Source organism: Diabrotica virgifera, chromosome 3 (genome assembly GCF_917563875.1).
Source record: "Diabrotica virgifera virgifera chromosome 3, PGI_DIABVI_V3a".
In the NCBI taxonomy this organism is placed as follows: domain Eukaryota; kingdom Metazoa; phylum Arthropoda; class Insecta; order Coleoptera; family Chrysomelidae; genus Diabrotica; species Diabrotica virgifera.
The window spans coordinates 261,597,661-261,612,904 of NC_065445.1; the positions used below are offsets into that span (position 1 = coordinate 261,597,661).

Below are 15,244 nucleotides of genomic sequence, written 5' to 3' on the forward strand. Positions count from 1 at the left end.
ATTTTAAACATTTGGGGGGTTTAAAGGCACAAAACCCCCATAAATTTTTTATGTAAACATATTAAAAAATAAGCCGCATCTCGATAAAAACTGCCTTATCGAAAAAATACTAAGAAGCAAAAAAGTTTAAAAAATATTGAATTTAACTAATGGTACCACAATAATAATTTAATTGGCACGTACACAAAAGTTTGGGGGGTTTAAGGGAACAAAACCCCATAAAAAATTTTTAGGGGGTGCACAAATTTCACTATAATTTTGGTTTAAGATGTTCCTGCCACAAGAATGCCACATGTCCATTTTCGTTAAAAAATCTCTAATAGTTTTCGATATATTCGAGAAAATCGATTTTCATTTTGTAACTTCAAAGGGCTGTAACTTTTTTTTGTGGATATTTGTACTAAGGTAAGTTGGGTTCATTCGAACTATTTTTGGTCCAGAATATGTACTTTAATTTTTGACCTGTATTTTTGTTAAACCTTGTATATTGAGAGATGGAAGTTTCTTTTTTCTGATTTATTTATTATTTAAATACAACTTGTTTTAGGGCTAGGACACCGTCTAAGAGCATGGAACGTTATGAAAAAATAGGAAAGTTGGGAGAAGGGAGTTACGGTATTGTTTATAAATGTAGGAATCGAGATACTGGAGAAATTGTGGCTATAAAGAAATTTGCTGAAAGCGAAGAAGACCCTCTGATAAGGAAGATAGCACTTAGAGAAATTAGACTTTTAAAGGTAAGAATTAAAATAAAAAAAAATGTGTTGATTCTATTTTTCCTCTATTATTGGAGGTACATGTGATACTTTCGATAGGTGCTTCTTTATTTCAATATTTTTTAAGCACTTCACTATCTTTTAAGTAAATTTATACTATAGAGATGTGCCTACAGGAACTAATAAAGAAGAATTAGAGATAAAGACATTATTAAAATTATCTTCTCGAAAACTTTGACAAAAATCTATTCTTCGTTGCCTTTGCAGAGCTGTCATTGTAGGGATTCTTTTTGGATTCCTTGATATGTATCCTTGCTTTTTCTGTGACATGCGGACAGTTTCTGTGCACACTTTTATTCTTCGTTGATTTCCAAATCTGTTCGCTAATTTTCGAAACCCTAGGCGCGGATTTTGTCGTCCGAAAGCCACTAAAGCATTTAAATTGTTTCCGTGAATCTTGCGCGGTCTACCCGAAACTGGTCTATGTCTCATATCTATGCCATTTTTATCCTCTTTATTGTCTTATACACTGCACTTTTTCCGTTTCAATAATTTTTTAACGTTTCGGACACCCTTTCTATACAAATATTCCACCACTTTTCTTTTTGAAGTGAAAACTTCTTTAGGGACGTTGTGCGATTTTTGGATAAGGGAAAAAGCATTGAATTCGCGACCGTCATTGCGACCGCCATCGCGACCGTCATTGCGACCGTCATTGCGACCGTCATCGCTTATGCTATATATTATTTGTATGTATATATAAATTGTATAGAAGTATTTAAATTTAAAATAAATGTAAAACCTATTTTAGGATGGGAAAAAAATATATTTCGCGACCGTCATAGCGACCGTCATCTCTTCGACGAAATAAATTTTGTACGTATCTATATTATGTGTATCTATACATAAATTGTATAGAAGTATTTAAATTCAAAATAAATGTAAAACCTATTTTTCGATAGGTAAAAAGGATTTATTTCGCGACCGTCATCTCTTCGACGAAATAAATTTTGTACGTATATGTATTGAAGTGAAAACTTATTTAGGGACGTTGTGCACTTTTTGGATGGGAAAAAGTATTAAATTAGCGACCGTTATCGTTTCGACGAAATACATTTTTGAAGTGAAAATTTCTTTAGGGACGTTGTGAACTTTTTAGATAGTGAAAAAGTATTGAATTAGGGAACGTCATAGCGACCGTCATCTCTTCGGTAAAATAAATTTTTAAACTGAAAACTTCTTTTGGGGACGTTGTGCACTTTTTAGATGGGGAAGAAGTATTGAATTAGCGACCGTCATCGATTCGGCTAAATAAATTTTTGAAACGAAACCTTCTTTAGGGACGTTGTGCACTTTTTGGATGGGGAAAAATTATTAAATTTGGATGGGGAGAAAGTAATAAATAAGCGACCGTCATCGCTTCGACGAAATAAACATTTGAAGTAAAAACTTCTTTAGGGACGTTGTGCTCTTTTTGGATCGAAAAAAGTATCAAATTATCGACCGTCATCGCGACCGTCATCGCGATCGTCATAGTGCACTTATTGGATGGGGGAAAAGTATTGAATTATGGACCGTCATCGCTTCGACGAAATAAATATTTGAAGTGAACCTTCTTTAGGGACGTTGTGCACATTTCGATGGAAAAAAGCATTAAATTAGCGACCGTCATCGCTTCGATGAAATTAATTTTTGAAGTGGAATCTTCTTGAGGGACGTTGTGCACTTTTTGGATGGGGAAAAATATATATTAGCGACCTTTATCGCTTCGACGGAAAAAATTTTTGAAGAAAAAACTTCTTAAGGGACGTTGTGCACTTTTTGGATGGGGAAAAATTATTAAATTAGCGACCGTCATCGCTTCGACGAAATACATTTTTGAAGTGAAAACTTCTTTAGGAACGTTGTGCACTTTTTGGATGGGGGAAAAGTATTGAGTTAGGGACCGTCATCGCTTCGACGAAATAAATATTTGAAGTGAAACTTAATTAGGAATGTTGTGCACTTTTTCGATGTAAAAAAGTATTAAATTAGCGACCTTCATCGCTTCGATGAAATCAATTTTTGAAGTGGAAACTTCTTGAGGGACGTTGTGCACTTTTTCGATAAGGATAAATTATTAAATTAGCGACCGTCATGGCTTCGACGAAATAAATTTTTTAAGTGAAAACTTTTATATGCACTTTTTGTATGGAGGAAAATTATTGAATTAGGGCCGTAATCGCTTCGACGAAATAAATATTTGAAGTGAAACTTATTTAGGGACGTTGTGCACTTTTTCGATGTAAAAAAGTATTAAATTAGCGACCATCATCGCTTCGACGAAATAAATATTTGAAGTGAAAACTTCTAGAGGGACGTTGTGCACTTTTTGGATGGGGAAAAAGTAGTAAATTAGAGACCGTTATCGCTTCGACGAAATAAATTTTTGAATTGAAAATTTCTTTAGGGACGTTGTGCACTTCTTGAATGGGGAAAAAGTATTGAATTTTCGACCGTCATCACTTCGCTGAAATAAATTTTGTAGATATACAAATTATGTGTATGTATACATAAATAGCACAGGGCATACGCATCGCGTATATCGTATATGATATAGGTATAACACTTATTTTAGGATGGGGTAAAAGCATTGAGCTCGTAATTTATATACTATAAGAAGTTTTCACTTCTGTCGGCACTCCCACGAGTGCCTTTAATTTTTTTTCTACTTGCGACATTATTTCACAAATCTTAAGTCTGTTTACAAACAACAATATTTGACAGATGGTGTTGTCATGCGATTTTGTCAATAACCTACTATCGGCACAACCTACTTGATTACTTTACTTTTGTACATTACTTTTGCCTTAAAATGTTACAAAAAGGAAATCTATAAAAATTAGGAAAAATATAAAATTCCGGATACTTTCTAGACGGACTATATATAGACTTTAAACAAGCTTTTGATAGTGTGAAAAGAGACAAAATGCTGGAAGACCTCCGAAATCTAGGTATACCAAAACAAATATATTAGTCTCATAAAAATGACGTTGCAGGTTTCAAAAGCCGCAGTTAGAGTCGATGGAGAACTGTCTCCTCTGTTTGACATCAACATGGGGGTGAGACAGGGAGACGCACTTTCAACCATGCTGTTCAACCTAGTTCTTGAAGCAGTCATCAGAAAAGCCAATGTAACCGGCCATATAAACACCAAAACAGTACAAATTACTGCATATGTACGTATTATACTGCATATTACAAACGAAACAAAGACTAAGTACATGACTATCAAAAGAACACCTGAGATTGAAAATAATTTAACAATAGACAACTACTATACTATTGAACGTGTGGATGCCTTCACATATCTGGGCACAGAAATAAATCAGAAGAATTCAGTAAGTAGCGAAATTGACGCACGTATTTCCAGTGGAAATCGTACATACTATGCTAATAAAAGATTGATGACATCGAAATTTGTTGTGAAACCTGGGTAATGACGAAAAAAGATGAAGCCCAACTTATCACATTCGAGAGAAAGATACTGAGAGAAGTATATGGCCCGGTACAAGAGGAAGACGGCACATGGAGAATCAGGAGAAACGACGAGGTTAATGAACTGAATGAAGAGTATGACATTGTTAAATTTGTGAAAAGTCAAAGACTGTCATGGCTGGGACATGTTCAGCGACAAGAAGATACGATAACGACAAAGAAGATGTTACAGTGGAAGCCGGTAGGAAGGCGTAAAAAAGGAAAGCCCAGGACGAGATGGTTGGATGACGTGGAAGACGACCTGAAAACCATGAATATAAGATAATGGAGGAGAAGGGCCTAAGAGAGATCTGAATGGAAGGAGATAGCCAGACAGGCAAATACCCATCCAGGGTTATAATGCCAAAAGAAGAAGAAGAAAAAGGGGGCATTAAAAGCACTGGAATCGAACAGAACTGACTCCAAGTTAATTTAGAATCGTCTTCAGATCTGATCGGAAAAAGTAACAACTCTGAATACCTCAACATTCTGGTACTGCAGCGAAAGAAACAGGGACCCACTTTCCACGGAAGTGGTGGCAAAAGAAACATTCATAGACCCAGAAGCTGGTCTATGAATTCGGAAAACCTTCGAAGAAGAGATTAAAAGATCTACTAGATATGGATAGGAATAATCTGTCACTTATTGTAGGTTTCCTTACAGGACATTGTCGCCTCAAAAGACATATGAATAAAACCAGACATGTTGTGTGCAACTCCTCAGGGATGGATATGATAGGGTTCAATACATTTGTGCCTTATCAACTCAAGCCCTAAGACATTGTATAAGTATTGCCGGAGGCCGTAATAGACTTGGTTAAAAAGGCTGGGCTAAAAGGACAACTTTAACCTAGGGATCAAGCTCTAAGTCGAGTTAATGGGTGGTTAAGTGCTCACTCACATTGACCTACCTTATCACATATTTATAAGCTTCTTCGATTATGTCGGTCCTTTTAGTTCTTCCAAAAGCACTTAGTGATTCTTAGAAGTACGTGATTATCATTTTGATATATTATGTAGATCGGCCCCTAACTATCATTTGGTATCTTATTTTGTTATCGGTAGATTTGGTCTTCTTCTTTTTCTTCATTACAGAGTTTATTGCTTGATCTAGCATCAAACTTGACTCATCAAATTCAACTCATTCTCAAGATTGAATTAAGTTTGACGCTTCCAAATTGTTTCTAATTTACTCTGTGTTGGTTCTACGAAAAAACAAGGAAAATGATCAAAAGTTGATAGGGTTCGCATTAAAAAACACGTTTGTAATAAATAGCACACAATTACTAAGAAAGAATGTTTACAAAGGAACATGATCGTCTCCGCATGCTCAAACTATGATCCAGATATGCCATGTATTTCGAAGAAAATCATTAACAAACCACTTATTAACAAAGTCACAAAGAAGACAATATGAGCAGCACATTCAATTGGAGTTGTAAAAAGACGAATTAAAGACAGAAGTAGAAAAAGCTGGGAAATGATATAATACGTGCTGGAACAGCGAAACAAAGAAGTGCTTGAATATGAGAACAAAACTAAAACAGTTAAGGAGTGGTTCAATGACGAATTTAGAGATCTAGTGAAAATCAAATGTTATTCAATTATAATGAAGCCAATGAACAGAACTACATTGTGAAGCTAAGAGGATTTAAGAAAGGATATGCAGGAATGTAGGATTTCTTGGTAGAACTAGATTTTGGTTCTTGAATCTCATTGACTTCAAGACTTTCAGTCTTCATTATTTAGAGCTCAGTTGCAGATCCACTGCCTCTACGGTACATTACTAATCTTCAACTGTCAATAGATTTAGTATCGACTAATTTTTTTACATCCCATTGTAGTGATTATAGCAATCTATAAAATATCAATAAGACGAGAAAAATAAATTTTAAAAAATAAGACGCAAACAGGCTAAAGTGTATACCGATATTATAAATTCTTAAATATCGAGGTCAAAGCGTGCTGTGAAATGTTATTGATTTGCATAATACTGGTTGACTGGTTTACTTTAGCAAATATTGCCAGTGTTTAATCTTGATTAATATTAAAAATGTATAACATTTTACTACCGCAAAAATCGATTTTTTTAACCAGCTTTCATTTTAGAATCTTAAACATCCCAACCTCGTGAACCTCATTGAAGTATTCAGACGAAAACGACGCCTTCATTTAGTTTTTGAGTTTTGCGACAAAACGGTTTTGAACGAATTAGAGAGATATCCACGTGGTTGTCCAGATCTGCTGACCCAGCAAATTGTATGGCAAACTCTTCAAGCAGTAGCGTACTGCCACCAGCACGGATGCATTCATAGGGATATCAAACCTGAAAATATACTTTTGACAGCTACTGGGGTTGTCAAATTATGTGATTTTGGATTTGCAAGGATGTTAAGTGAGTAGTCATTTTAGAATGTAATAAATCTACCACAAAATTTTGTTTACATTTTAGATCCCGGAGAAAATTATACGGATTATGTTGCAACACGATGGTATAGAGCACCGGAGCTACTAGTAGGTGATACACAATATGGAACTCCGGTTGACGTGTGGGCAATAGGTAATTAATTATAAAAAAATTTTCAGAAAATATTTTAGGCTTCTTTTCTCCTTCTGCCAACGTTTGGGTTCTATATCGCTTACTTTGTGGGACTCCATCCTTTTCGGGTACCTGATTTTCTGTTTTTATGGATTCCTGGACGCCTTTTTCTGTGGGTATTATTTTTAGCACCATCCCTACTTCCTTGATTGAATACCTTCAGCCACCACATGGCTAGATCCTGATTAGATGGTCAATACATCCATCTGTCTGATCTGTATACGATTTCTGTTGATGATGGGTCTGGTCTTAAGGAGTCTTCTTGTGGCCGATAGAATATCTACCTTGTTTTATTCTCGGCCTCCTCCCTTAGTGGTGGGTAGGTATTGGCTGGATGGTTGAAATTGTAAACTTAGTTTTTCTGTGTAGATCTCTCTATTAATCTAGGTTTACTGTAAAGAGACCGAAATCATTAGACTGAAAGCAGTAGACCGAACTCATTAGACCTAAAAGCACTTTACCGAAACCTCACTAGACCGAACAGCAGAAGACCGAAAAGCAGTTCTTTTTACTTGTCGCAGTAAAAGAGATAAGACTAATGTAATTACAACTAAATGTTATTTGGATGGTTATTATCAACAGTTAAAATGGTGTTAACGTCACTCTACCCTTAATTTATTTTTACCTTCACTAATTTGTTTAACGGATGAAAATTTTTTCATATCAGACTATACACAGTAACAATTTACACAGTCTATATGAAATTGTACAAAAAAAATACAACAAACAAAAAGACAGATATACAAAATCTTAGCATAATTTACTGCAATATTTTTTAATTTATGTACCATTTCGGTCTAATGCTGTTCGGTCTAGTGAGGTTTCGGTAAAGTGCTTTTCGGTCTAATGAGTTCGGTCTACTGCTTTCGGTCTAATGATTTCGGTCTAATTGTCGTGTACCATTAATCTATGTATAACATGCCGTTTCTTTTCTCTTGATATTCTTCCAGCTGATCTCTGGCGGTAAACCCCATACTGGAACTGCTTACAACATCACAGCTCTAACGTAGGCCTGGTATAGTCGAATATTCTTGGCCCGCGATAGAGGGCTGGTCCTGAAGAGCGTAGGCGCAAAATTTCGGGCCAATGCTTTTTAAATGCATTGATTTTTTTCGAATCTTGAAAAACTAATAATTATTTTTGAAAAATTTAAAAGCAGAATGAAAGTTATTTCATTATTACCGAAGGCCGAAAGTCTTTTAGAATAAACAGAAAGTTTCTATTGAATAAGATATTTGAAATTAAACACCACACTCAATTTTTTCTTATTTTTCACCCCTCATCATAATTTTTATCATCATCAATGGTGCTACAGCCCTATGAAAGAGCCTCGACCTTCCCTCATATGTCTACTCAGTCCAAAATAGCATTTGTTTGTTAGGATTATCCTTCGCTTGATTTCTTCCATCATTGATTTTTCACCCCTGTAACTTATTAAAATAAACATTATAGAGGTTTTCAGAAACTTTCGGCCCTCGGTAATAATGTAATATTTCATATTGCGTTTAAATTTTTCATAAATACTTACTAGTTTTCTCAGGATTCGAAAAAATGAATGCATTTAAAAAGCATTGGCCAAAAATGTTGCGCTTTCGCTCTAAAATGAAAGGTTGAATTAGTCTCTTTGCAATTTATACCTTTTTCTTGACTTCTTGGGTGTTCCTGTGAAATTGAATTTTCTATCGAGGTGCTTCATAACTTTTTCCGATTGGATTCTGTTTCCTCCGAATGTTAGCTCTGCCCTGAGGTATCTCTTCCTGAACTTATTGCATTTTGGACATCTTGTGGCTAACTGAAATATGCTTTGTTATTAGTCAAATATGTGACGCATATATTGACCAAATAATGATTAATAGTAGGGGAGGAAAGTATGCTAAATTTGTAGTTACTCGAACGTTATGGGGACCTATTGGGTTGTGAAGATTAGGTTCTAACACCAAAAAAAGTTAAGTAAAGTTTTCCATTTAAGTGGGGACTTTCCATTTTTTTAATTTTCCATTTCCAACAATCGTTTTCTCCGAATATAGCGCCATCTATCCATAATTCAAAAAAATGTTTCGAATAAAAGTTACTTATTTTTACGTAAGGAATCCAAATCTGCAATAAAATATGGGGCTCCTATTTAATATTTTAAAGTAACCCCCACCCCATCTCCGTTGGGGGTCGCGTTTGGTGTCATTCGATAGATTCTTCAAAAATACTGAATACGTGTATTTTGCAGTTTTTCAATCTGATGTTTATTTCACGAAATATCGCTGGGTTCCTATTTAAAATTTTAAATTTACCCCCACCCCTCTCCGTGGGGGTCGTGTTTGGTATCATTCGAGAGATCAAAAAAAATATTGAACACTTATTTTTTAGTTTTTCCATCTGACCTTTATTTCGCGAAATATTCGCTTTTTTCTTGTGAAACTTTGTGACTCACCCATTTCCTTACGTCCCGCTCAAACCGTTAGATTTTTGAAATATACACTGTTCTCCATGTACTTAACTTACCTTATCTTAATCTGACGATTTTGATTTTTTTAGGAGACTTTTTTTTCGGACCCCCCTTAACGAACTGTCCTGTATTAATATCCAATATATGGTAGGAGTACATTTAGAGGGTACAAGGTTCCTCCCCATGTCATAATATGACGCGCTCGTGTAACTGCAAAAATCCCCGCTTGGGCTCCCCTGCCATAATAATCTTGTATTCTTTTGTAGATGATTATTTGTTCCAATGCTTTTCCTAATTGGCCTACAGCTTTCTGGTATGTTAAAGTCCTTATTTAGAGAGATAGTTTCCGCATGTTTCCAGTTGTTCGGAAAATGTGCATATTCTAGCCTAAATATGTAAATGTAAAATTATTGCACTGCTATTTTCTTTGGGATTTTCTTCGGAGCAATATTATGGATATCTTCCATTCCTGGTGCCCTGTTTCATTTTAGTTTTTTTAATTATTTTTGCCACTTCTGCTGGACCTAACACATAATAAAATAATATAATAAATATCTCTAAAAAAGGGATCACCTATTTGTTGTAGGCTGCGTTTTAGCCGAACTCATAAGGGGTGAAGCACTGTGGCCCGGAAAATCAGACGTAGATCAACTCTTCCTCATAAGATCAACAGTCGGTGACCTCTTACAAAGACATATGCAGGCTTTCAAAAATAACGATTTTTTTAGCGGTACTATTCTTCCAGTACCTGGACAAATAACACCTTTAGAAGTTAGATTACCTATGGTAAATCCCACTACCTTAGACTTTTTAAAAGTAAGTATATTGTAATGTTTATTTTAATTGATTTAAAGTCTTCTAAAACTAAAACACAAACATTACTAGGTATACACTATAACATTTGTTTTAGAAATGCTTAGATAAAGATCCAGTGAAACGGTGGACCTGTGAAAAGCTTCTTACACATGCGTATTTTGACAACTTACACTACAAAATTGAAGAAAACGATATCCAAACTAACGATAAAGTAAGGGATAAGTCTAGAGTAAGTACCTTTCTTATTAATATTCCGAATAGAAAAAAATCTAGTGTAGGTACCTACATTCAATGGAAAAAATATACCTCTATATATTGTAAAAAAATATATTTGGGATGGCTGGGATGTGAACTCGGATTGTGTCCGATCATAAGTTTATTTATTAACCACTAGACCAGGGGTTCCCAAACTTTTTGTACTACGCCCCCTTTTGTTAAATTGAAAGCTTCTGGCCCCACCCCCCACCCCTCTTAACCATTAATTTTTGTACGGACCTAGAACAAAACAAAAACAAATAAGTAATAAAATCCACGAGGAAAATAAACTTCCTGTAGCTGGCTGCATACCATAAATCACAAAAATACCAAGTTTCTTGTAAAAGGTATATATTAAAATACCCTAAATAAGGGTCACAATACAAAACGTTTTCGGATTAAGGAATCCATCATCAGTGTTTAAAAGCCAAAATTTGCATGCCTGAGCCACCAAAATGTATAGGGTAAAAACCCTTTAAATGTAAATAATAAAGATATTTTACATATTTATATAAAATTCATCGGATGTTATAGTAAACCTGGATGTTACCCAGGGCAACACAGGACTCTCCCCACGTGGTTGGAACTTTTTTTTGGAGAAAACCTCACATATTGGATTTCAATGGCCAACTCTGGAGTTGGCCATTTCAATGGAATTGGCCATTGAAATCCAATATGTGAGGTTTTCTCCAAAAAAAAGTTCCAACCACGTGGGGAGAGTCCTGTGTTGCCCTGGGTAACATCCAGGTTTATCTATAACATCCGATGAATTTTATATAAATATGTAACATATCTTTATTATTTACATTTAAAGGGTTTTTACCCTATACATTTTGGTGGCTTAGGCATGCAAATTTTGGCTTTTAAACACTGATGATGGATTCCTTAATCCGAAAACGTTTTGTATTGTGACCCTTATTTAGGGTATTTTAATATATACCTTTTACAAGAAACTTGGTATTTTTTTTAAATAAGTAATACAATGAAAACAAAACATATTTATACTGCCATAAAATACAACAATATCAGTTTTCATAAAATACAAAAATTATTAATAAAAGAAAAGTAGATTAGGTTGGTTAGTGGGATGGATGGGCTTGCATTTTATTTACTAGTAAGTATGCTTGTTCGTGGCTGAGTTTTAGTAAGTGCACAACGCAAGTCACTAATAGCAACATCAAGTTTATTCCTATACTTTGTTTTACGTGCCAACAGGTGTTGAAAATGCTTTTTCGCACGAATAGGTGGTTGAAAAGACAAATATAAATTAAGAGCTTCCCGTGATACCCTAGGATACACTTTGAAATATTTTAACAAAAATGAAGGTTTATCCATTATATCAAAGTTGTATTTAGCAGAGGAATCATGCAAAAGCATCCTCTTATAGTGATTCAGGCAGGGAGTCTATGTTGACATGGAATGGGTCAGTTGACATTCTGTAAATACTATAGTCGCAAGTGTTTGGGAAGTACTTCTGAAACTCTTCAATTAGGCTCTCCAAATGATTTGAAATTCGGATTTTCAAACTTGATCCTTCATAAATGTCGTTGAAGAGTGTTTCTTCTGAGATTGGTTCAACTCTAGGGAAATTTGAATCTTTGCAGAGGTTTGCTGATATCTTACACCTCCAAAGTTGCAATGTCTCAATATACATCTTGATAGCATCACGATGAGTAACTATATTTGAGTCTAAACCTTGCAGTTTTAGGTTAAGGCTGTTATGTCATGTTAGGCATGTTATAAACATGTTAAATTATGTAAATACAAGTTGTAAACGTAATATGTAATAAATAGGCATAGTTTGTTAATGTGGTTTGAAAAAATTAAAAAGAATAATATTAAAAAAAAACACAAAATAAAATAATAACAAAAAAATAATAAAAAAAAAGAAAAAGGAACAAAAATAAAAAAGAATAGATAAAAAAAGAAGTAAAAAAAAGTGTTTCGCACAAATTAAAATATATATTAAAAAAAACAGTAAAATAATTAAAAAAAAAACAAAATAAAAAAAAGCTACACAATGTACCAATGTATCTATAAAAATAAAATTGTAGAATGTACTTATGTTATAAGAAATTTATGACTATGAATCTGCAATCAATCAGAAACAAGTCTGGCTAATTGGCTCTGCCAAAGCCATTTTTCAAAAAAAAAGAGAATCATTAGGTACATGTTACGATTAAATTTAATTTAAAGGAAACTTTGAAAAACTCCTGATATAAGAAAAAAATCAATAAACCCGGTAAAAATGAGTACTACTGAAAATATTTCAAAACAAAACTAGAATTTTATTTTTCATCAAAATTAAAATATATTTTTGCCCCACCTAATATTCACATCAGCTATTTCGTAGATGGAATATTGTGTGTGCCACTCATTTTTACAGGCTTTAGCGGTTTTTTATTCTTGTAAGACTTTTTTACACCATATAAGTGAATCGTCTGTGTATCGATATATGTACAATTTTGTTTCAGAACTCTCTTCTGGGGACCACGTTACCGCAATTGGCAGGATCAACTCCAATTAGCCCTTCTAAACCAAATAATCCACAAAAATCCAAAGTAGATCATTTGCCGACCATTTGACAGCGGTTTTCATTATTTAAATGACTCAAACCAAATATTTTTTCTACCGACAAATATGATATGGGCACGTTTTGTCATCCTCACTGATATCTACTTAAATAAGTCAATCGCCTAGTTCTTTAAAAAATAATTAATAGACCAGTAAATAACCGTTTTGGACAGTAATTTCCCTCGTCACGACAGATTTGCTTGAAAATTTGGATTTAGGCTGCTCTTAGCCCCCTTGCTTTTGGACTTTTACTTGGGCCCAGAGTTGCTTTTACTTGAGGGGTGAAAAAACATACGTTCAAAATAAGGTCGGAAATGGATAAATTATAAATTGGCTAATAGTCCAAGTAATGAAGCTTAAAATAGGACAAAACCTCGCAATTTTTACTGAATGGATCGATTTGCTTGAAAATAAGTAGTGGATAGTCCAAGTATCAAAATCTATATGATGCCGAAAGGCGCTTTTACCATGGAGGTGGTTGCCACCCCATCCCGGGGGTGAAAATTTTTTATTATATTTTGACCGCAAAGGTTGGTAAAAACGTTCATTATAAGGGAAAAACGTTCTATAAATTTTTTTGATAAAATTAACAGTTTTCGATTTATTGGCTATCGAAAGAGTTAGTTTTATATCGAAAAAAAAACAATGTTTTTAATCAGTTTTCTGCTAGTAACTCCAAAAGTTTTTGTTTTATCAAAACAACTTTACTTAACAAAAATGTAGCTTTTGAAAAAATAAACAAAACCGTTTTTATTAATTTTCTGTAAGACCAATAGTAATCGAGCTATACTTTATTATATGCTAGCTCTTCTTTGTCAAATGCTAAATATTGTAGTTTCAAAGTCAAAAGACGGGGAAACTATGCATTTTTCGAGGATAACTTGTTCAAACTAATTTAAAGCATTTAAAAATATCTATCTCCAGAAATAAAAAAAAGTCTCTAGCTCAAAAACTAAGTGACATAATGAATAGAATGTCAGTCCCTATTTTTTTCAGCGAAAAAGTTATCGGAAGCAACCCCTAATCATCACCCTAATTAAAATTAGTCATTGACCTTATTTGGTCTTCTTTACTTATGTATTATTAATAGGTTTGGGAAAAAATGGCCTCTTCTTCAGAATAGAAAGATTAACATCAGAGATATTAAAAAATGTTTAAATATGAAATTGTAGCATATTTTAATTCTCATGAAACTGGTTTGCATAAATTTTTTCTACAACAAAAATTGAGTGAGCTATTGACAATTAAAACTTGTAATAACATGAAAAAACCACCTTTACCAACCCTTTCAAAGTCACCTCTTTTTGAGACTGAGGATTTTAAAAAGATTTAATATTAAATTGGCTTATAGATCTTGTAAAAACCTACAAAATTCTTTTTTTGCCAAACTTTCTAAGATGAAAAATAAAAAGTTGCGGTTTAAAAATCAACATCTTTTTTTTGAAAAAAAAAAAGGAGACATCCAACTGGAATCAGAATAATGCATGTAGGCGGTGTTTTTAGTCATTGGCCTTATTAATTCTTCTTTATTTATGTATTATTAATAGATTCTAGAAGTTTCACTGGCTTAGAATGATTACTTTTTAAAAAATGGAGTTAAAAGCGAGTAACGAATTTTTTGAGTTTGGTAAAAAATACCATTTTCTTCAGAATAGAAAGATTAGCATAAGAGATACGAAAAAATGTTTAAATACGAAATTGTAGGTTATTTAATTCCCAAGAACTTGGTTTGAAAAAAAATTTCTACTGCAAAAATTGAGCGAATCGTAGGCGAGTATATCGAAAAACATTGATTTTTTCGATATAATATGTAAAACTAACACTTTCGATAGCGAATAAATCGAAGACTATTAATTTTATCAAAAAAATTTATAGAACATTTTTTGCTAGAATGAATATTTTTATCAACTTTTGTAGTCAAAATATAATAAAAAATTTCCACCCCCGGGATGGGGTGGCAACCACCCCCATGGTAAAAGCACCTTTCGACATCATATAGATTTTGATCCTTGGACTATCGACTACTTACTCTCAAATTTTCAAGCAAATCGATCCAGTCTGTAAAAATTGCGAGGTGAAAAGCTTCGGTTCCTGGACTATGATTCTAAACAACTTTTGCTCTATACAGTTATTTCACTAAGTCAATACTTTCCGAGTTATTTGCGTGTGAAAATGTTATATTGAGAATACATTGGTATAAAAAAAAATTTTTCCTTGACTAAATGAAAAACCGTCTCAAAATGTTTTTTTTTGTTGAAAAATGAACATTTTCACTCTCAAATAACTCGAAAATATCGACTTTGAATAAATTATATAATAAAAGCTGCTG

General features: G+C 33.7%; 1 protein-coding gene across 3 annotated transcripts in view; it reads left to right on the forward strand.

Annotated features, from left to right (window-relative positions):
- Positions 1–15,005, forward strand: part of LOC114326835 (cyclin-dependent kinase-like 1) — a 43,271-nt gene extending 28,266 nt beyond the window's left edge. For 2 of the 3 annotated variants that reach the window (XM_028275292.2, XM_028275293.2), the window contains 6 exons: positions 548–737; positions 6,341–6,626; positions 6,684–6,791; positions 9,857–10,086; positions 10,181–10,315; positions 12,816–15,005. In XM_028275292.2, coding sequence (XP_028131093.1) covers positions 548–737; positions 6,341–6,626; positions 6,684–6,791; positions 9,857–10,086; positions 10,181–10,315; positions 12,816–12,926 — 1,060 coding nt within the window. In that variant the 3' untranslated portion in view covers positions 12,927–15,005. The remainder of the gene's footprint in view (positions 1–547; positions 738–6,340; positions 6,627–6,683; positions 6,792–9,856; positions 10,087–10,180; positions 10,316–12,815) is intronic. The other variant, XM_028275294.2, reaches the window with a different exon arrangement.
- The last annotated feature ends 239 nt before the right edge of the window (positions 15,006–15,244 follow it).